Below are 25069 nucleotides of genomic sequence, written 5' to 3' on the forward strand. Positions count from 1 at the left end.
ATTTACAGCTCAGTTTACATGGAATTATGTTTATTACTTATTTTACAGCTACAATCTATATAATTTAACAAACTCATTTTTTCCCTTAAGCCTAACTAGTATTACTCAGTATTTATATATTACTGTCTCCTAACCTAATATCACTGCTATAAGGCAAGAATATACTAATAAGATCAGACTTTGGCTCATTAATGTGCAAATATAATAAAGTTAAATAGTGTCTTCCCAAGTACATATAATAAGTAAGCCACTGACAGAAATCGGGTTAAAATTCAGCTCCTAATCTGTTAGTTCTACACAAATTCTATCATATTATTCATATTATTTCTTTGTCAGGTTACAGAAATCATTTACTGTATTATATGCACTGATTTATCATATATAAAAAGAAGATAATAAGGAATAATGTAGAGGAGTTAATTGGGTAGAATAGAGTATATGGATTCTTTAAAATGCAGGAAATTATGGGAAACATTATATTATTTTTCATTTCATTTCAGGAAAGATGAAGGGAAGGAAAGAAATTAGAAGTTACAAGTCCCCAGGCCTGTGGGACCATAAAATTTTAGTACTGCAAGGAGTCTTAGATAAGAATATTAGAGGACCTAATACTTCAACAATATCTAAATTGATTCCAATGCAGTTGCAACTAGACATATTAATATCAAAAAGCTTCACTAAAGCTTAGAAGACTAAAAGACATAAAAGATTATGGTTACAATTTTATTTAATTAAGCATTCTAAATATTACACTCTGAAGTTTATAGAAAACAAAACAAACAAAAAATCCTGCCTTCAATAAAGGCACATTCATGCCAGATTTTCAGATTTCTAAACATTATTTAAGAACCACAGTGACTATTTCTGGCATGAAATTAAGATAATGTTTAAATTATTTATGACATAACTATTTATTTATCACATTTGAACCACTATGTACCCATTAACCAGCTTCAAAAATTACCAACATGTCAACAAAACTTTTCAAAGCTATCAAAATAGCCACCCATTAAGTGATGATGGGGAATCCCAAATATATAATTTCAGTTATAAATACTTCTGTATAGACCTGAATAATAAAAACCACAATACTGTTATCACAAGTTAAAATTAAAAAAGCAATAATTCTTAACATCATTTGATATCCAAATTTCCTCAACTGCCTTTAAATCCACAAATATATGGAAGTATACCATGTAATCAGTGGATCAAAGAAGAAACTGCAAGGGAAATCAGTAAATATCTTGAGAAAAATGAAAATGAGAATACAACATATAAAAACTTATAGGGTAAAGGGAAGGCAGTGTTGAGAGGAAAATTTATAGCCCTAAATGCTTACATTACAAAAGAAGAAAAAGGTGAAATCAAAGACCTAACTGCCCACCTGGAGGAACTACAAAAAGAATGGTAAACTAGTCCTAAAGCAAGCAGAAGGAAAGAAATAACAAAGATCAGAGCAAAAAGAAATGAAATTGAGAATAAAAAAAAATAGAATTAACAAAACCAAAAGTTGGCTCCTTGAAAGATCAATAAAACTGACAAACCCATTAGCTACAATGACTAAGAAAAAAAAGAGACAAGACACAAAGAAATAAATCAGAAATGAGAGGGGGAATATTACTACTAACTCCACAGAAATAAAACAGATCATAAGAGGAAACTATGAAAAACTGCATGCAAACATATTAGACAACCAAGTTGAAATGGACAAATTCCTAGAGACACACACACAACCTACACTGACTCCAGAGGAAACAGAAGACCTCAACAGACCAATATCAAGTAAAGAGATTGAATTGGTCATCAAAAACTATCCAACATAAAAAAAGTTACAGAACCAGATGGTTTCAAAGGTGAATTCTACCAACCATTCCAAGAAGAATTCACACCAATCCTGCTCAAACTCTTCCAAAAAATTGAAGAGGAGGGAATATTACCTAATTCATTCTATGTCAACATCATCCTAATACCTAAACCAGAAAAAAATACTATAAGAATAGACAATTACAGACCAATTACTCTTGTAAATATCAAAGCAGAAATCCTCAACAAAATACTTGCAAATCTAATCCAACAGCACATCAAAAGAATTACACACCATGATCAACTGGGTTTTGTCTCAGGTATGCAGGGTGGTTCAACATAAAAAAATCAATTAATGTAATACACCACCTTAACACAAGGAAGGTGAAAAAACCATATGATCATCAAATGATGCAGAAAAGGCACAGACAAAATATAGCATTCCCTTCTTGATAAAAACATGTAGAAAAGTAGGAAAAAGAAGGAAACCTCCTCAACATAAAACCCAAAGCTAACACTGTACTCAATGGTAAAAGACCGAAAGCTTTCCCTCTAAGATCTGGAACAAGAAAAGGATGCGCACTGTCACCACTATTATTCAACAGTGTAGTACAAATTCTAGCCAGAGCAGTTAGGAGAGAAAAAGAAATAAAAGGCATCCAAATTGGAAAGGAAGAAGTAAAATTTTCCCTAAATGAGGATGACATGACCCTACATACAGAAAGTCCCAAAAAATCTACAACAAAGCTACTAGAGCTAATAAAAAAATTCAGCATAGTTGCGGGTACAAGACCAACACAAAAAATCAGTAATATTTCCATACACTAGTAATGAGCAGTCTGAGGGGGAAATAAAGAAAAAATTTCACTTACAATAGCAACTAATGGAATCAAATATCTAGGAATAAATTTAACCAAAGACATAAAGGATTTGTACACAGAAAACTACAAAATATTGCTAAAAGAAACCAAAGACCTCAATAAATGGGAATGACATTCTGTGTTCATGAATTGGAAGACTAAATATCAAGATGTCAATTCTACCAAAAATGATTTACAGATTCCATACAATCCCAATCAAAATTCTAACAGCCTTCCTTGCAGAAATGGAAAAGTTGGCCATCATATTTATATGGAAGGTTAAGGGGCCCTGAATAGCCAAAAACATCTTGAAGAAGAAGAACGAAGTTGGAGGACTCACACTTCCTGATTTTAAAGCATATTACAAAGCTAGAGTGGTCAAAACAGCATGGTTCTGGCATAAATACAGATATATGAATGAAGAGAATCAAACTGAGAATTCAGAAATGGACCCTCACATCTATGGCCAGTTGATTTTTGATAAGGCTGCCAAGTCCACTCAATTAGGAAAGAACAGTCTCTTCAACAAATGGTGCTGGAAGAATTGGATATCCATATGTAAAACACCTCATACAAAAATTAACTCAAAATGGAGCACAGACGTAAATATAAGAAACAGGACTGCTATTTTCTTGGTGCACCAGGAGCTGGGGTCCTCTTTCCATGCCTAGCACAGCCACGGCCCATGGCCCCAAGAAGCATTTGAAGTGTGTAGCAGCTCCAAAGCACTGGATGCTGGACAAACTGACTGGTGTGTTTGCTCCTCATCCATCCACTGGTCCCCATAAGCTGAGAGAATGTCTCCTCATCATCATTTTCTTAAGGAACAGACTTAAGTATGCCCTGATGGGAGCTGAAGTAAAGATCCATATCCAGCGGTTCATAAAGATTGATGGCAAGGTCCAAACTGATATAACTCATCCTGCTGATTTTATGGATGTCATCAGCATTGACAAGACTGGAGAAAATGTCCGTCAAATTTATGATACCAAGGGTCGCTTTGCTGTTCATTGTATTACGCCTGAGGAGGCCAAGTTGTGCAAAGTGAGGAAGATCTTTGTAGGCACAAAAGGAATCCCACTTCTGGTGACCCATGATGCTTGCCACATCTACTAACTTGATCCCCTCATCAAGTTGAACACCATGAGGACTGATGTGGAGACAGTCAAGATTACCAATTTCATAAAGTTCGATACTGGTAACCTGTGTATGGTGACTGGAGGTGCTGGCCTGGGAAGAATCGGTGTGATCACCAATTCACCTGGCTCTTTTGTTGAGGTTGATGTGAAAGATGCCAACGGCAACAGCTTTGCCACCTGGCTTTCCAAGATTTTTGTTATTGGCAAAGGCAACAAACTGTGGATTTCTCTTCCCTGGGGAAAAGGTATTCACTTCACAACTGCTGAAAAGAAAGACAAGAGACTGACAGCGAAACAGATCAGTTGGTAAAATGACAATAAATTATAAGAGGGAGAGGACAGGAGAGGGAAGAGAAGGAAGAGGAGGAGGGGGAGGGAACAGGACTATAAGACTCCTACATGAGGGAGGCATCTTCAGGACCTTGTGTTAGGCAATGGTTTATTAGACTTTACACCCAAAGCACAAGAAACAAAAGAAAAAAATAGATAAATGGGACTTCATCAAAATGAAAAACTTTTGTTCCTCAAAGGCTTTATCATGAAAGTAAAATGACAACCTACTCAAGGGAAGAAAATATTTGGAAATCACATATCTGATAAGGGTTTAATACCCAGAAGATATAAAGAAACCATATAGCTCAACAATAAAAAGATGAACAAACCAATTTAAAAAATGGGCAAAAGACTTGAATGGGCATTTCTCCAAAAAAGATATACAAATGGCTAAAAAACACATGAAAAGATGGTCAACATCACTAGCTGTGATGGTTTGGATCTATTATGTCTCCCAAAAAGCCATACTCTTTAATGCAATCTTATGGGGGCAGACTGATTAATCTTTTTGATTAGGGTGTGACCTCTTGATTGAATGTTTCCATGGAGATTCGACACCCCCCCCAACTCAGGGTAGGTCTTGATTACTTTACTGGAGTCCTTTAAAGGAATCTCACACAAAAGAGCATAGAGACGAAAATGCCCCCAGAATATGCTAAGCCAGGAGACCCAGACACTTGCTGACACTTTCAGATACTTGGAGATGCAGACAGAAGGATGTTTGGAGATGCTAAGCTAAGAGATGAAGCCCAGAGACATTTTGGAGAAAGCCATTTTGAAACACAGCCTGGGACAAGCAGATACCATAGGCCATTCTTCATCTTGTTGATGCCTTAGTTTGGAAACTTTTATGGCCTTTGGACTGTAAATTTGTAACCAAATAAACCCCGTTTATAAAAGCCAATCCATTTCTGGTATTTTGCGTAACAGCAGCTTTAGCAAACCAGAACACTAGCTATCAGGGACACGCAAATCAAAAACGCAATGAGGATATCATTTTACACCCACAAGAATGGCTACTACTAAAATACAGAGGACTACAAATGTTGGAGAGGATGTGGAGAAATAGGAACACTCATTCCTTGCTAGTGGCAATGTAAAATGGTGTAGCTGCTGTGGAAGACAGTTTGGCAGTTCCTCAGGAAGCTCCGAATTGCACATAACCCAGCAATCCTGCTATTAGGTATATACCCAGAAGACCTGAAAGCAGCAACTCAGACAGATATTTGCATGCTGATTTTTATAACAGCATTATTCACAATCGCCAAAAGATAAAAGCAACCCAAGTGTCCCTCAACTGATGAATGGATAAACAAATTGTGGTATACAAATATAATGGAATATTATTCAGCTATAAAAAGGAATGAAGTCCTGGCACATGCATCAACATGGATGAACCTTGAAGATATTATGTTGAGTGAAACAAGCCAAAAACAAAAGGACAAATATTGCATGATCTCACTGACATGAACTAATTATAATAAGCAAACTCATAGCGTTAGAACCTAGAATATAGCTAACCAGGGGATAGACTGGGGTTAGAAAATGGGGAGTTGATGCTTAATTTGTACATAATTTCTATTTAGGCTGATTTGTAAAGGTTTGGAAAAGGATGGTAGTGATGGTAGTACATTATTCTGAGTGTAATCAACAGCACTGAATTATACAGGTGAATGTGGTTAAAACGGGAAACTTTTATTTTTACTAGAATAAAAATTAAAAGATAAAACATACATAGGACTGCATAACACAGTGAACCCTATTGTAGACAATGGACTACAGTTAATAGTGCAAGTATAAGAATGTTCTTTTATGAATTACAACAAACGTACAACACTAAAACAGGTGTTAATAATAGGATGGTATATGCAGAAAAAATATGCCTAATATAAACTGTGGACAATAGTTAACTGTACTATTTTAATAATAATCTTTCATCAATTGTAACAAATGTAACCTCTGTTTAAAAAATACATAGTACAAGCATAAAGAAGTGCTATCAACATTTGTAACAAATGTTCCACACCAATGCAAGGTGTTGGTGGTGGGGTAGCGTGCCACTTTGGATGTATTATGTACCCCAAAACACCATTATCTTTGATGCAATTTTGTGGGGCAGATGTATTAGTGTTGATTAGATTGGAATTCTTTGAGTGAGGGTTTCCATGGAGATGTGACTCAATCAACTGAGTGAAATGTTTGATTGGATAATCTCCATGTAGGTGTTACCCCACCCATCCAGAGTGGGTGTTAATTGGATCACTGGAGTCATATAAAGAGTTCAAAGAGGATCTCAGAGCAACTGAGAGTGACATTTTAAGAGCAGCTGCAGCTAAGAGAGGACAAAACACCTCAAGAGCAACATTTTGGAGAATGCCATTTTGAAACACAACCTGGGAGCGAGCAGATGCCAGCCACGTGCCTTCCAGCTAACAGAGGTTTTCCGGATGCCAATGGCCATCCTTCAGTGAAGGTACCTGACTGTTAATGCCTTACCTTGGACAGTTTATGGCCTTAAGACTGTAACTGTGTAACCAAATAAACCCCCTTTATAAAAGCTAATCCATTTCTGGTGTGTTGCATAATGGCAGCATTAGCAAACCAGAACAGGTGGTGTATAGGAACACTGTATTTTATGCATCACTGTTCTGTAAACCCACAACTTTGCTAAAAAAAAAAAAAAAAAATCAGAAACATACTGTGAATGATGAGAGCTAAGATTCTCAGTGCTGGAGGAGGGATCACAAATAAAGAAAGGGAGAAGAACAGAATAAATCCCAAAGTACTGGAATAGAACTGGATGTATCAGGATGAATTAATGAGCACACTGAGCACTAGCATCCAGATCTTGTTTTCTAAATCCCGTTCTCCAATAAAAGTAATCAGAACTCCTTAGAGAAGTGGTTGATTCCAGGCCTGGGGCAGGGAAAGTACAGGTAAGTGTGAAACTTCTTGTGGTGCTAGAATGCAAGTGCTCAAAGAATGATGGGACCATGTCAAAGGAACACAGGAAAAAAACTTAAAGAAGTTCTGGTTCTCAAATATGGGACGCTGTGCACAACAAAATGATGACAGTATTAGATTATAACCCACTGAATAAAATGATTCCATGAGTCCATACTGATATAAACACGTAAGTGAATAAAGAAAAAGAAAGAAAAAAGAAGGGGAAGCTCTCCCTTATAGAAAAATTCTAAGTAGAAAACATATAAGGAATGATATATTTAGGAAACCAATATTTGGCAACCACCATAGCTGTAATTGCTTAATGCCAGATTCATTACTGGATGAAAATAAGATGAGAAATAGTATATGTGAATCACCTCAAACTACTTCCCCATAAGATATTCACTAATTACAAAGAAAAAAATAGTAACTTTATAGTGGAAAAACCCGTCAGTCACCACCTTAACCAAGTGATCCAAATCATTATATCCAGTAACAGGACAAATTGACATCATATGTCTCCTGATATGTGAGAAGACACAGAACTTCTGTGGCGTTCCTGCCAAAAATGCATAACCTGAATCTAATCATGAGAAAACATCAGACAAACCCAGATTGAGGAACATTCTATAAAATAATCAGCCAGTACTATTCAAAAGTGTCAAGGTCATGAAAGGCAAAGAGAAACTAAAGATCTGTTCCAGATGAGAAGACACTGAAGAGACAAGGCAAATAATTCAACTTGTCATTTTGGATTGAATTCTGAACCAGAAAAGTCATCATTGGAAAAACTGGCAAAATTCAAATAAAGTCTGTAGATCACCATATTGAATTGATGCTAACCTGATGATGATTTTGATAACTGTACTGTGGTTATGCAAGAGAATGTACTTATGTTTAGGAAATACACACTGAAGTATTTAGAGGTAAAGGGGCTTCCTATCTGAAAGCTACTCTCAAACACTATAGGTAAAAAACTGTGGTGTGTGTATGTGTGTGGGGAGAGAGAGAGAGAGAATGTGAATGATAAAAGTAAGTGTGGCACAAAGTTAACATTTGGAAAATTTGGGGAATCTGGGTGAAGGTGTAGGTTATACAGGAATTCTTTATACTATTTTTGCAACTTTTTTGTTATGTCTAAAATTATTTCAAAATGAAGTTAATTTTTTTTTTAAAAAATAAAAAGGGAAGTCCCCCTCTCTCAGAATATCCTGTTCTTTTCCATGACAGTATTCCTTTTTTTTTTTTTTTTTGTCTACTCATTAAGATTGTAAAAACTATAAAGGCAAGGACTATATTTGTTCTGTTCCTCAATAAAACCAGCACCCGGCACAATATCTTACATTTTATAAGCATTAACAAACATTTTGAAAGATTTGGTCATGGATCACAGTTTTCTACTCACATTTCTTTCACTGATAGAATTCTAAAAGGTCTCCATCAAGTTATGAATAGGTAAATAAAATGTGACGAATCCATACAATATGATTCAGCCTAAAAGAATGAAATAATGGCACATGCTGCAGTATGGATGAACCCTGAAAACACTATGATAAGTAAAAGAAGTCAGAAACAAAAGGCCACATAATGTATGATCCCATTTATATGAAATTGTCCCAACAGGCAAACCCACAGAGACAGAAAGCAGATTAGTTGTTACCTAGGGCTGGGTGAAATGAGTGACTAAAAAATTATGGCAAGGGGCATGGGTAAGAAAAGTGACCGTGGTGATGGATGCACAACCATGTGAATATACTAAAAGCCATTGAATTGTACATTTTAAATGAGTGAATTGAATGGTATATAAATATGTATCAATAAAGCGTTTTAAAAAAACCTTCAAGAGCTCTGCCATGATGTTTATTTCAAGGGCTGACACATGTAGTAACACAATCTATGTCTTTAGACACAACATATGGTGTTGAAGACCAAATCATTATACATTTGGAAATTTCTATACAAATTTCTGTTTAAATTAAACCCAGTTAACAAACTTATATTTATCTAATAAAATTGCCAATCAAAAATAACTATTTATTTTATGATACAGAGAAGAAATTACCAGCAATATCAGCCCAACACAGAAATTCTTTAGGTAAGAGTGGGTTAGTGAGACAGTGCTCTCAAAACTAGTCAAAACTAGCCTTCTCTACTCTCAGGCTCATTCAGGGGTTATCTTTGCCAGGAAGCCGCCTCTGAACTCGCAGATTAGACTAAGTGCTCTCCTCTGGGTTCCCACAGCACCCTACACATACCTCTACCTTAGCATTTCCTCTGTATTCCCAGCACAGTGCTAGCAAACAAAAAAGGCTTCAAAAAGTGTTGAGTTAAATTTGCAGTATGAATTTGGACCTGCCTGACTTCGTATAAGCCTCAGTTTTCTACCTATCAAATAGTAATTCCATGACTCTTCTTACCTAATTCATAGAGATGATATGAGAAATTATAAAATACACATAAAGCCCTTCAAAATATGATACTGTATACATACATGGTATTCTAATATAAGGTAGTCTACCTAAAATATTATTATTAATTTCATGAGTCTTTCTATGTCCCTTAATTACAGGGACATACATACTTTGTCTTTGATACTTCAAGGGTATAGAAGAGCATGATGCATAGGAATGCCCTAAACAAGAACTGAGAATGCAACTATTAAATACAAAATAGAAAGCATGTTTTACTTCAACAGCAGTTAACAATAAATTACTCAAAAAAGCAGCAAAGAGTATAACTACTATACAGGTTATGTTACAGTCCACTTGGCTTTCTCTGTTCTGAAATGACTCAGAACCACAGGCTGAAAACAAAACAAAACAAAACACCGTGAAATCTATGACCTCAATGTTGCCACCACACCTCATAAATACAGCACTTTCTGCTGTTAAAACCTTTCATGCATTCAAGAGCCCTACTGCTCTTGACAGAAAGCAAACTCACGCAACTGAATTTAGAACATGCTGACCTTGAGCAAATCAATGCCCTTAGCATGTACTTCTGGCTTATATCACTGCAACAGCTAGACAGCCTCACCATCTATAGTAGTCAACAATTTCTGGCCACTGTCCCCTGCCTATTTTAAGATATCCCCATTACATTTCTGTGTTGCACAGTCCGAAGAAACAGAATACATGAACCTATGATTAAACACACATTGTTTACCTTGAAATTTGGGGTATGTGCGTTTCTACTGTGCTTAGCTTAAAAATATTTAATTTGGTTAAGTTTCCATTTCCTGCTTTCATTTTTTAAAATATAATACATTTTTAAGAGAGTGAAAAAAAATCAAATACAAAACACATTTGCTTATTGCCTAATCAGATTTATAGGTAACCAGAATTGGCAAGGTCTCAAACATAAAATGCAAACAAATATTGAAAAAGAATAATGGTTACCTGTCATTTTCATGTAAAATTATACTAGATATTAAAAAACATCTGATTAAGGAATATACTCTCTTTTGGCCAATCTACCTTAATACTTGCTAACTCTTGGATCTAACTGATATAAAGGGTCTTCTTTTTTCCCCCTTATCCAGGCCACATCAACAAAAATGCTAGCACTAGTCTGATTACAAATAAGAACCTCTGAACACAGAATCTGCAATTTAGCACCGAAACTGTATAACTTCTGAAAGTCAGATAAACCGTTTATCTGAAATTTATATATGAACACAAATTAGAAACTTCAAATTGTACTTAGCAATTATTCACAGCTTTTGTTCCCATTCCCAACACAAAGGCTAATACATTTGTGGAAGGCTTAATACTAGAAACCACTGTAATAAAATATTTGGTATTTTAGATTGCTTTATAAAGGATTTCTTTTACTCTCTTGCTACATTTAATGAACCAATAGATATTCTCAAGTATAAATATAAATAAGGTTTTTTACTCTCATCCAAAAGACTTCAAATCAGAAAAAGGAGTCTAGGTATTACAAGGAGCTAAATCTGATATGCAGAATAATGCCAGACCCAAATAAAGTGAGGTCATTTACTAACAAGAGAACTAAATATAGGGCCTGAGCAGCTGGAGACTGAGGGTTTATATAATATGCTACCAGACTACTGAAAGCTCTTAAGACAGAATCCATAGAGTACAAAGGGTTGAGGAAAAACACTATTCTCATTTATATTGCTAAATAAAATTTTAAAAATAATTTTTCCAGAAAAACATTCTCCTAAAAGCTAATCTTGTATTGCATTAAACTGAAAAACTATTTGTGGGGAGAGTACAGAGGATCAAATAAAATTGGGGGACTTCTCCAGTTTTCAAATTTCAGCACATTATATTTGACTATGCATAAAATACTCCTTAAATCTAATTATATAAGATACTAAATAAAAATTTCTACCCTTCCACAAGTAAAAATTACCTTTTAAACTATCTTTAAAAGTTTTAAAAGTTCTATCTTCAAAAGTTTGAAGAACCAGGACATTCATGCCTGGCTTGCCATCTCAGAACTTGCCCTGCATGCAGAAGCAGCTTGGAGACAGCTCGATTAGTGTACGAAACAATCAAATCACAGCTGCCTGGGACACAGGATTTCCAATTTTAAATCATACAATAGAGCGCCCAGAACCTGGAGCAAAGACTATTTCATTGGGAGAAGAGGGAGCACTTGAATCCATGTTAATGGGGATATTACTAAGGCCATGAGAGCATGTCCAGGATAAGACATGCTCAATAAAGACCAGAGAGGACCCTATGCTTTTGCCTCAGACTGTTTTTCAAGTTCACTGTGAGGAGAGCTAAGCTCTGAAGGAGAGCACCAGCCAACACAGAGCCCATCTGCAAAGACCAAATCTGAAAGGTATCTTTGTGTGTTTTTGTTCTCTCCTGGAATTCAAGGAAATCTCTGGTGATACTAGCTGGACACACACTTAAGGAACAGACTCCTCAGGGACTAAATTCCAAAACTAACATATTAAACTGCTAAAACGCACAGTATACAAACAGAAGAATACAAGGCACACCAAAAGGAAAGGAAAGCTCGAGTTTAAAATATGGGATTGTATAACACAGCAAATCTTATTGTGGCATTGTTTATGATTAACACTAAAAATATAAATAAGTTCTTTCATGAACTAGTACAAAGGTACAACACTTGTACAAAGTTAATAATAAAGTAGTATATGGGAAAAAGGTACCTATTCCAAACCATGGACTATAGTGAACAGTAATATCTTAATGTTCTTTTATTAACTTTAAAAAATGTACCACACCAATACTAGGGGTCAATAATGGGGGAGGATAAAGGGTTTGGGGTTTTGGGGGTTTTCCCTTTTTATGTTTTTTTTGTTATTTTTCTTTTTGAAGTAATGAAAATGGTCTAAAATAGTGTGATGATGACTGCACAACTAGGTGATGATACTATGAGATGCTGATTTTACACTTTGGATGGATTATATGATATGTGAATATTTCACAACAAAATTTACAGTTAAAAAAAAGAATACAATGTATACAAAGAAATGGGAAATAATAACCCATCCCAAAGAGTGACATAAACATTAGAAATCATCAACGAAGACTAGACTTTGGACATACCAAAGACTTAAAAAACCGTCTCAAATACGCACAGAAAAATGATATATGAGCAAATGAGAACTGCAATAAAGAGACAGCAATCTGGGGCAAATTGAGCATAAAATTAATCATAGTAATAGATTATAATCCAGGAGTCCATACTAATAATAGATAAATGGAGGAAGAGGAAAAGCATCTTTTTATTGTAGAATGCTGACCAATAACTGCAGAAGGAAGATGGAGTTAGAAAATCACTAGTTCCCAACCAGCACAGTGTAATAATTGATGTAGGCAGGAAAAAAAAAAGAGAACCCAACAGCAACTCTCTCTTGCGTTGCTCTCTCTTGCATTGCTCTTCAGTGTATATGACCCTGACCTGTAATGCTACCTGAGTGGGACGTTTGCCTGAGCTAGCATCCCGCTGGGAGCCATCTCTGCCCTGTTTGTGAATTTCTTTTTGATGGTCCTGGAACCTGGATAATCTGCTCAGGATACTCTACTGAGGAAGGAGCAGCTTTCCTTTAAAAAACAAACTGGTGAGGAGGGAAGATGGCGGATTAGGAGGGTCAGGGCAAAAAACATCTCTGTGAAAAACATGAGATAAAAGACAGAAAGTGTTCCAGAATACCAGTTCCAGTGCTGCACCAACTGGACAAGGTCTGCTAAATCCACAGGGACTGTGCACTGGGTAAAACCAAGAGCCTGATACTAAGGTGGGTGCCTGGGGTTTGGAAGGCAGTTCCCGCTGCACTTAGGGAGTCAGCAGCCACACCGCGGTAGGAAGAAAATGGGAGTTGACGTTTTGAGAGGGATTAGTTTAAAAACCCCAAAACCGGCAGTGGACCTGGCAGCAAGAGCCACGCAGTCAAGCACGGGGGGAGTGCCTTCCCCACCCTGGGGAGCTGCCTCAGTATCTGGTGTGGATGATAATCTTCCACACACCCGCAGCTACTCTCCCAGAGCTAGGAAGGCAGAGGTCTGCGAAAAGGGGGAAATTACCACACCCCATACAGCCATCTTTTCAACAGGCTGGGAATGCCCCTGCAAGGCACCATGGCCAAGAGCTATGCCATGCAGTCAAGTGCAGCGGGAACTGCCTTCCAAACCCCGGGCACCCACCTCAGTATCTGGCATGAGCAACAGCCTTTCACAAACACAGAGCTAATTGCCCTGGAGCTGGCAAGGTGGAGGTTGGCTAAAAGAAGCATTCACCACACCCTGTACAGCCAACCTCTCAGCGAGATGGGAACGCCCTTGTGCAGCACAGCGGCCCAGAGCTTCCCTTGGAGACCGTGCTCACCTGTAACATTGCACTGTCACCCCCCTACGGAGGCCCCTGAGGCAGGACCCGCACAGAAGTCCCAGGGGCCCTACACCAACACCAGGGACTTGTGGGTCCGTGGCAGAGACAGACTGGGGGGAGACTGAACCGAAGATCTGGACTTCTGCAACAGCTTTTAAGTCTCCAGGAAGACCTGGGAGATTTGACTCTTAAAGCTGCCCTTCCTCCCTAACCGCTACACACACCCCACGTTCAGAGCTGGCAGCATCAACTACACACGGAAATTTGATGCACTGACTGAACCCCCACAAGATTCGGACCCCCTCTCACCACACAGACAAAGCTGGGGAGAACTGGCTTGAGGGTAACAGGCAGATCACGGGCACCATCTGCTGGTAACTCAGAGACAGTGCACAACACCAAGCGGTAGCTCTGACAAATTAGATAAAATTGTTCAAATAAGCCCACATATCCTAAAAGAACCCTATCAAGATAAGCAAATGCCAAGAGGGCAAAAACAACAGAAAATTTTAAAGCACATGAATAAATAGAAAATATGGATAACCCAAACCCAAACATCCAAATCAAACTATCAGAGGAGACAGTACTTGGAACAATTAATCAAAGAACTAATGACAAATGACGAGATCATGGCACAGAATATAAAAGACATGAAGAAGATCCCAGAAGATGATAAAGAAAATCTGCAAGCATAAATTAAAAAATAGATGATCTTTTGGAAATAAAAGAAACTGTTGATCAAATTAAAAAGATCCTGGATACACACAGTACTAGAGTAGAGGAAGCTGAGGAGAGAATCAGTGAGCTGGAAGAGGCCAGAATGGATGGTGAAAGTACAAAAGAAAGAACGGGAAAAAAAAAATTGAAAAAATTGAAATGGACCTCAGAAATATTACGGACAACATAAAGGACACCAATGTAAGAATCACTGGTGTTCCAGAAGGGGAAGAGAAGGGTAAAGGTCTAGGAAGGGTATTCAAAGAAATTGTAGGGGAAAACTTCCCATGCCTTCTAAACAACATAAACAAACAAATTATAGACGCACAATGAACTCCCAACAGAATAAATCCAAATAAATCCACTCCAAGACATATTCTGATCAGACTCTCAAATGCTGAAGAGAAGGAAAAGTTCTGAAAGCAGCAAGAGAGAAGCAATTCACTATACACAAGGGAAACAGCATAAGACTAAGTAGTGACTACTCAGCAGCCGCCATGGAGGTAAGAAGGCAGTGGTATGACGTATTTAAAATTCTGAAAGAGAAAAATTGCCAACCAAGAATTCTTCATAGAGCAAAGCTCTCATTCAAATTTGATGGAAACCTTAAAAATTTCACAGACAGACAAATGCTGAGAGACCTGCCATAATTGAGATACTAAAGGGAGCCCTACCGCCAGACAAAAAAAAAAGAAAGGAGAGAGAGGTATGGAGAAAGGTTCAGAACTAAAGAGATTTAGTAAGGGTACGTTAAAGGAAATTAAGAGAGAGAGGAAAAAAAATATATCTGACAAATATAAACCAAAGGATAGGATGGCTGATTCAAGAAATGCTTCACATTAATAACACTAAAATTGAAAGTGAAAGAATGGAAAAAATTATTTCATGAAAGCTACAGCCAAGAGTAGAAATATTAATCTCAGATAAAATAGACTTTAAATGCAAGGATGTTATGAGAGACAAAGAAGGCCACTACATGCTAATAAAAGGGACAATTCAACAAGAAGAAATAACAATAATAAATGTTTATGCACCCAATCAAGGTACCCGAAAATACATGAGACAAACATTGGCAAAACTAAAGGAAGCAATAGATGTTTGCACAATAATTGTGGGAGACTTCAATACATCACTGACTCCTATTGATACATCAACCAGACAGAGGACCAACAAGGAAACTGAAAACCTAAACAATGTAATAACTGATTTTGACTTAACAGACAAATATAGAACATTACATCCCAAATCACCAGGATACACATTCTTTTCTGGTGCTCATGGAACCTTCTCCAGAATAGATCATATGCTGGGCCACAAAACAAGCCTCAATAAATTTAAAAAGACTGAAATTACTCAAAACACATTCTCTGATCACAACAGAATACAATTAGAAGTCAATAACCATCTGAGACTTAGAAAATTCACAAATATCTGAAGGTTAAACAACATACTCCAAAACAATCAGTGGGCTAAAGAAGAAATAGCAAGAGAAATTGCTAAATATATAGAAACAAATGAAAATGGGGACACAACTTATCAAAACTTATGGGATGCAGCAAAGGTGGCTCTAAATGCATACATTAAAAAGGAAGAAAGTTAAAATCAAAGAACTAATGGAGGAACTGAAGAAGATAGAAATTGAACAACTAATTAATCCTAAACCAAGTAAAGAAATAACAAGGTTTAAAGCAGAAATAAATGACAATAGAGAACAAAAAAGAGAGAGAGAGAGAGAATAACACCAAAAGTTGGTTCTTTGAGGAGATCAACAAGATTGACAAGCACCTAGCTAGACTGACAAAATCAAAAAGAGAGAAGACCCAAACAAACAAAATAATGAATGGAGAGGTGACATTACTGCGGATCCCAAAGAAATTTTAAAAATTATAAAAGGATACTATGAACAACTGTATGTCAATAAACTAGATAATTTAGAGGAAATGGACAATTTCCTGAAAACACATGAACAACCTAGACTGACCAGAGAAGAAACAGAAGACCTCAACAAACCAATCACAAGCAAAGAGATATAATCAGTCAGCCAAAAGCTTCCCACAAATAAAAGCCCAGGGCCAGACAGCTTTACAGGGGAATTCTACCAAACATTCCAAAAAGAACTGACATCAATCTTACTTAAACTCTTTCACAGCATTGAAGAAAATGGAACACTACCTAACATGTTTTATGAAGCTAACATCACTCTAATACCAAAACCAGGTAAAGATGCTACAAGAAAGGAAAACTACAGGCCAATCTCCCTCATGAATACAGACGCAAAACTTCTCAGCAAAATACTTGCAAATCAAATCCAAAGACACATTTAAAAAAAACATACATCATGACCAAGTGGGGTGCATTCTAGAAATGCAAGGATGGTTCAATATAAGAAAATCAATGTATTACAACACATTAACAAATCAAAAGGGAAAAATCAAATGATCATCTCAATAGATGCTGAAAAAGCATTTGACAAAATCCAGCATCCTTTTTTGATAAAAGCACTTCAAAAGGTAGGAATTGAAGGAAACGTCCTCAATATGATAAAGGGCATATATGCAAAATCCACAGCCATCATAGTACTGCAAAGCCTTCCCTCTAACATCAGGAACAAGACAAGGATGCCCACTGTCACCACTGTTATTCGACATTGTGCTAGAAATGCTAGCCAGAGCAATCTGGCAAGACAAAGAAATAAAAGGCACCCCAATTGGAGAAGAAGAAGTAAACTGTCATTACTTGCAGATGATATGATCTTATATGTGGAAAACCCTGAGAAATCAACAACACAGCTACCTGAGCTAATAAACAAATTTAGCAAAGTAGCAGTGTGCTGGTTTGGATGCATTACGGCCCCCAAAACACCATTATCTTTGATGCAATCCTGTGGGGACAGATTGGTTAATCTTTTTGATTAAGGTGTGACCTTTTGATTGGATTTTTCCATGGGGATATGACCCACCCAACTGAGGATGATGACTTTGATTGAATAATTTCCATGGAGGTGTGAACCCATCCATTCAGCATGGGCCTTGATTAGTTTACTAGAGCACTATATAAGCTCAGACAGAAGCCACGAGCTTGCTACAGCCAAGAGGGACACTTGGAAGAATGCACATAAGCTGAGAGAGGAGCTGAAGCTTACAGAGACATTTTGGAGATGGCCTTTGAAAGCAGACTTTTGCTCCAGAGAAGCTAAGAGAGGACAAACGCCCCAAGAGCAACTGAGAGTGACATTTTGGACAGAAGCCGAAGCCTAGAGAGGAACGTCCCAGGAGAAAGCCATTTTGAAACCAGAATTCTGGAGCAGACGCCAGCCACATGCCTTCCCAGCTAACAGAGGTTTTCCAGAAGCCACTGGCCATCCTCCAGTGAAGGTACCCGATTCTTGATGTGTTACCTTGGACACTTTATGGCCTTAAAACTGTAACTGTGTAACCAACTAAACCCCCTTTTAGAAAAGCCAATCCATTTCTGGTGCATTCCAGCAGCATTAGGAAACTAGAACAAGCAGTATACAAGATTAATGCACATAAGTCAGTAATGGTCCTATACACTAGAAATGACTGAACTGAAGATTCACTCAAGCAAAAGATACCACTTTCAACAGCAACTAAAAAAATCAAGTACCTAGGAATAAACTTAACCAAAGACATAAAAGACCTATATAGAGAAAACTACATAACTTTACTAAAAGAAATAGAAAGGGACCTAAAAAGATGGAAAAATATTCCTTGTTCATGGAGAGGAAGGCTAAATGTCGTTAAGATGTCAATTCTACCCAAACGCATCTACAGATTCAATGCAATCCCTATCGAAATTCCAACAACCTACTTCGCAGACTTGGAAAAGTTAGTTATCAAATTTACCTGGAAGGGGAAGATGCCTTGAATTGCTAAAAACATTCTAAAAAGGAAAAATTATGCAGAAGGACTTATACTCCCTGACTTTGAAGCTTATTATAAAGCCACAGTTGTCAAAACAGCATGGTACTGGCACAAAGATAGATATATTGATTGATGGAATCAAATTGAGAATTTGGAGATAAACCCCTGATCTATGGTTGACTGATCTTTGATAAGGCCCTCAAAACCACCGAACTAGGACATAACAGTCTTTTCAACAAATGGGGCTGGGACAGCTGGATATCCATATCCAAAAGAATGAAAGAGGACCCCCTACCTCACACCCTACACAAAAATTAACTCAAAGTGGATTAAAGACCTCAACATAAGAAACAGTTCCATAAAACTCCTGGAAGATATTGTAGGGAAACATCTTCAGGACCTTGTATTAGGAGGTCACTTCCTAGACCTTACACCCAAAGAACAAGCAACAAAAGAAAAAATAGATAAATGGGAACTCCTCAAACTTAAAAGCTTCTATACTTCAAAGGAATTTGTCAAAAAGGTGAAGAGGCAGCCAACTCAATGGGAAAAAATATTTGGAAACCATGTATCTGACATATCTTGCATATATAAAGAAATCCTACAATTCAACAACAATAGTACAGACAGCCCAATTATAAAATGGGCAAAAGATATGAAAAGACAGTTCTCTTAAGAGGAAATACAAATGGCCAAAAACACATGAGAAAATATTCAGCTTCACTAGCTATTAGGGAGATGAAAATTAAGACCACAATGAGATATTCTCTCACACCAGTTAGACTGTCTGCCATTAAACTAACAGGAAACTACAAATGCTGCAGAGGATGTGGAGAAATTGGAACTCTTACTCATTGTTGATGGGACTATATAATGGTACAGCCACTCTGGAAGAGAGTATAGCAGTTCCTTAGAAAACTAGATAAAGAGTTACCCTTCGATCCAGCAACTGCACTTCTCGGTATATACCTGGAAGATCTGAAAGCAGTGACACAAACAGATATCTGAAAGCCAATGTTCATGGCAGCAATATTCACAATTGCCAAGAGATGAGTGGATAAACAAAAATGTGGTATATACACACGATGGAATACTATGCAGCAGTAAGAAGGAATGAGGTCGTGAAACATATGACAACATGGATGAACCTGGAAGACATTATGCTGAGCGAAATAAGCCAGGCACCAAAAGAGAAATATTGTATGTTACTACCAATGTGAATACTGAAAAATGTAAAATAAATGGTTTATAATGTTAAAAAAAAAAAAAGAACCCAACAGAAATACTGGCACCAAAGATCACGAAACTGAAATTTAAAATTTCCTAGAGAGGTACAACAGATTAAAGCAGGCAGAAGAAAGGATCAGTGAACCTGAAGATTATTCAGTCTGAGCAGAAATAAAGATTACAAAGCAAAGTGGACTCTAAGACCTATGGGACACCATCAAACATACCAACATACACATATGGCAGCCCCAGAAGAAGAGAGAAAGGGGCAGAAAGAATATTCGAAAAAATTTTAATGACAGTATCTAGCACTGTGATACTATTAAAAACCATATAATCAATAATATACCAAGGGGTAAATTAGGCTATATTCTTAATTCCTAAAACATATTTTAATAAACTTAATTATCACTGACATAAAGTATCCTTTCTGATGACCTACTAGTGGTAGCACATATATCTGGAGTTGATTTTTGCAGTGGGTAATTAATTTTTCCTTAATCTTGTCTGTGTACTAGAGCATATATTTGCAAAAAGGCTAATTTTGGGGGAGATTATAATAAAAGGGAGAGAAGTACAAAGGCAGATGCAATACCAGATTACTACCCATTGATAAGCCTACGTATTCAACATCATAACCCTCACATTCTAACAATTTCTAACAATAAACTGCATGTGTGTTCATCTATTCATTAATTTATTAATAACCACATTGACAGGTCCTATATTTGCCCATAGTGTTGCTTGGGGCTTAGGAATACACCCAGACCATACATTTATTCAGGCTGAAATGAAAAGAATTTATTCTCAAAATTATGAAACGATGAATTCAAAAACATTCTCATATTCAAGAATATATTTTTGCTATTCTGAATGGTAGTAATCATTAGCTAGCCCTTTACACTATCTATTGTACTTCAGACTAGTAGTATATCAATCATGGCATTGTAGCACTTGATCAACATTACATGGAAATTGTTCTCTTCTTTAAATTCCCTGCACAGTACCAACACCAAAGCAGAATTCCCTATAGGATATATGTGGAAAGAACTTAATAAAATTGGCTATGAAAAGGTGGCCTAAACATTTGCAGCAGCTATGAAAGTATACCAGTTGGATCTCCCTTCAAAAAAGAAAAGGAATTCAGTTACAGTGACTTCAAAATCCTTCTCAGCTTTATAGTCAAGGCCATGCTCCTCCTGGGGAGCCCCCAGTCAATGACTGAGCATGGTGGAGGTTCTGTTCAATGTGAGATTCTCCGATGGGCAGTCTTGGCTCTGGAGCTCCTCCTCATTAGGTTGGCCAAAACGCCTGTAAGATATGCATCATGGTCTGAGGCTCTCCTCACAAATGATGCTTCCTTTTCACTTCCCTTTCACAAGGGTCAGATCAGTATCATAGTAATTTTATATTTTGAATGAACATGTGCAACCCTTAACTAGTGCTTGATAACACCTTAAAAGAGTTCTAGTTTCCACCCTTAAAGGGAAAACTAAGCTCCTCATAACCAAAACAAATTCTATTTCATAAAATTCCTGAATGGGTTTTATTAAATCAAAGTTTTAAAGATAAAACTGATTCATAAATCTTTTGAGCTTAACTTGCCCTCTGGATAATATGGTTATTAACCATAAATCCAACAAAATACTTAAAAAGTACAAGATATGAAAAATCCTTTTTGTAAAATGTCATATTCAAAACATGGTGCTGGACATCTACTTCTGTATAGCTAATCTTTCCAATCATAGTCTGGGAACCTCAGTCTTTAGATTATTCCTATCTTGGACCTTCAATTTCTCCTCACTCTTACTACGATTTCTACCTTTCCCAACCTTCTCACCATCATTAAAAAAATAAATAGAATAAAACCTTCCCTTCAAGTGCCATTTTTATGCGCTCACTCTTTAGGGTCTAAACTTCTTCAAAAGAGCTGTCTACATTCTATCTATCTCTCCTCATCACTACTGCTGTCTCCTCAGTCCACTACAATGTGGCTTCTAGCTCCATCACGCCATCTGAACTGCTCTCATCAAGGTCAGCAATGACCCCATGGTCATGAAATCCAAAGCATGTTCCAATACTTTATTTGTGAGACTTCTGAGAACATTCAATATTAACAATTCTGCCATTGGCCTACCCCTCAACAATAAATCCAAGTTTTCTTCCTACCACTCTGGCCCTTCCTTCTCAGTCTCCTCTATAAGGTCGTCTTTCTCTGCTCATTCTTTCAAAAGAAATAATGTTAAATGTTGAATAGAAGAATGTTTAAATATATACATATAAATATATATAGCATCCTAAAAAAGTTAAACAGCATAAGAAAAGTTAACAGTACAAGAACCTGTACTTGTGTATCAAGCATTCCCATTTCATAAAAATAGAACATTATGGTAACTGTTAAAAGACCTTAGGATTTCACTCCACCTGATCCTATCACTTTCCCTCCTGACCCACCCCCAGGTAACCATTACCATGACTTTTATGCTTGCTATTCCCTTACTATTCTTTAGTTCCTGTATGTTTATATCCTTAAATAATATAGTTTTGTATATTTTAAAGAACCTTATGAATTTCTTCCAGGAAGTCTTCCGTGATCTCTGTCCCTAATCTATTTAGGTTGAACCATGTGAAATTCTCATTTGTACAGGTTTAAAAAAATGCTGACTATCAGCAATTTCAAATGGTTTAACCTAATACACCACCACTGTCACTGTTAAGGGTTCCCACAACTCCCTCACCTCTCCCTATTTTTTAGCTGCCTCTCTCTCCTTTGAAAGTACAACCTTTTTTGTAGTCACTACATGATTCTCCAGTACCTAGCACAGAGATTGGCAATAATGGATGCCCCATAAATATTGCTGCATGAATAAATGATTTACAGACCAAGAATTTATCAGTGACCACACATTTGCCACTTATATATTTAGCTTCTATCTCTCTCTCTCTCCAGGCAATCCCAGAAAGAATTCTACTCTAAATTTAGAATTACTGAATGTGTACTCTGAGTATCTGAATCTTAAAATAATTAATCAGAATAACTTTTTGAGTTCTCATTTATAATTTTTTAAACATTCAGTTATAAGATAAATATCTTTAATAAACTATTTCTCTCAAGTGCTGAAATGCCCAAAGATATATATATAAATTACTATAAATCAACGCTTTACCAACATTTAAAGACTTCTGTTTAATCATCATTAATCACCTACCATTCCTTCATGTCTCCCAGTAACAATAAAAATAATCAGATGTCTTTGATACAGAACTTTGCCGCAGAGATTTCTATTCTGCTTAGGTAGACTGTGTGCCTAGATTTTTAAAAACTTCTTACAACCTCAAACCTAAACTGATGTTGTCTTGATTTATTTATTTATTTAAAGGAGTCTCTTTTACCACATACACACATAAAATGATTATATTTACCCAAAATTCAACATTCATGAAATAACCAAAAAGTATTTGCCACCTACCTGTAGTACCGAGATTGTAGATATGTTGAACAAACAGTCTTTGATACATGACTGGCAGACCCAAAGTCAATTACTTTAACCCTATATGGCTGCCGAATAGGATCCACAAGCATAATATTCTCTGGTTTGAGGTCGGCATGAATTAAACCAAGACTTTTCAATTTTTTCAGTGCAGTAGCCACTTGTTGAAGAATGGGCCGAATTACTTTCAGTGGCAGGGGACTGAATTTATTTTGTTTCAGAAAATCATACAAGTTTTGTTCCAGCATCTCAAAGACTAAACAAGTATGGTTACGGTGTTGAAAGCATTCATAAGCTCGTACAAAATTATATTCATCAGCATTTTCAGTACTAAGCCTTGCTAATATGCTCACTTCTATTTGACCTTGACGTGCATAAGAAGGGTGATTCTTCAAAATTTTGATTGCCACAATTTCATTAGTCCCTCTTTTCCAGCATTTAACTACTTGGCCAAAAGTGCCTCGACCAAGAAAATCAAGGACTTCATAAGTATTTTTCATGGAGCATAAGACTTCATGCTGCACTAACTGATAGTCCCCTTCTCCAGTGGTACAATTCTGTTTTGATCCTGCGGTAGTTGTCACAACTGTCACTGGATTTCCCATGTTGGTCTGCAACATTGCAGGAAGTATGGACAATTCATCGACAATCTGCATCGCGCTACTCTGATTATCCAACTCCTCACTCTTGCGCTTTAATCCACATCGCTGGGGGCCTTCTAGTAAATTTAACCTGTTTCTCCACGCTCCAATCTGAGGTGCCTCCACTTGAGCTTGCTGTGCTGGAGCTGCTATGACCTTTGTAGCACCCGCAGTGTTTTTTAAAACAACAGCACTTGTCTGCAATGAAAAGTTGTGTCCTCGAGGTCTGTTAAATGGTATCTTTGTTTGAAAAGCACTACCCTTTGTGGGCGGATGAGAATTTTCAAAGTTTCTACCATTCACATAGGTCCGTGGATAGTTTCTTTCCTGGAATATACAACTGCTTGGCTCTACTTTGAGTTTCTTCACACTACAAAAGGCACTTGACTGAGTTTGATAAACATATGGTGGGTAGACCAAGACTTGTGAGGCCATACCTGCAAAAGAAAGAAAAAGACATATTGATGAAAAATAATTTTTTAAAAAATTGAAATCTCATGAAGAAAATTTTCAAAGGTCAAATCTCTAATATGTGAAAATAATTAAATTCCATTAAGATGTTTTTCCCTTTAAGAAGATAAATACTTCTACTAAAACACTTCCACTATCTCCATTTTAGTTATTTAGTATTTCAGCTATTTTGGGTATTACCTTCATTTAATCAGTAAATATTTATTGAGTAGATATAATGGCTAATTTTTGCCCTAGAAACTGTGCCACCATTTACTCTAAAAAAAAAAGGACAGATCCTGAAACTACACATTTAGCAAAAGTAAACCATTCAGTCATGAAACTAAAGTTTATAAACCAATGTCAAAGAAGAAAATATGCATTAAATTAACATAGTTTATAATCATACTCCTTAATCCTAAAGCTCAAATACTGCCTCAGAATAAATTCTATGCCTGTTTTATAAATTAAAATATATATATTGACAGGGATTTTAAATAAAATGAAGAAAGCCATATCATGAATAGCTGATCCTACATTCAACTCACTAAATATATATCCTTTATGTCTTAAAAGGCATTATACTATGAAGGCATGTTAACAATCCAGTAATACTTATGTTACCTCTCTTCTCAATTTATATTTTACTGTATGGATACTCCTTTCCAATCACTTATATTTGAAAAATAGATTACTTAAAATCAAACATTCTAAGGTTCCCAAGGACTAAAGGCCATTCTA

The 25069-nt window shown here is 36.6% G+C and overlaps 1 protein-coding gene and 1 pseudogene across 9 annotated transcripts in view; one reads left to right on the plus strand and one right to left on the minus strand.

Annotated features, from left to right (window-relative positions):
• The window catches only part of HIPK3 (homeodomain interacting protein kinase 3), a 147258-nt gene that overhangs the window by 84443 nt on the left and 37746 nt on the right, over positions 1-25069 (minus strand). For all 9 annotated transcript variants that reach the window (XM_037838936.1, XM_037838938.1, XM_037838941.1 and 6 more), the window contains exon 2: positions 23217-24315. In XM_037838936.1, coding sequence (XP_037694864.1) covers positions 23217-24313 — 1097 coding nt within the window. In that variant the 5' untranslated portion in view covers positions 24314-24315. The remainder of the gene's footprint in view (positions 1-23216; positions 24316-25069) is intronic.
• LOC119535840 lies at positions 3351-4112 on the plus strand (annotated as a pseudogene).

This window comes from Choloepus didactylus, chromosome 6 (genome assembly GCF_015220235.1).
Source record: "Choloepus didactylus isolate mChoDid1 chromosome 6, mChoDid1.pri, whole genome shotgun sequence".
NCBI lineage: Eukaryota > Metazoa > Chordata > Mammalia > Pilosa > Megalonychidae > Choloepus > Choloepus didactylus.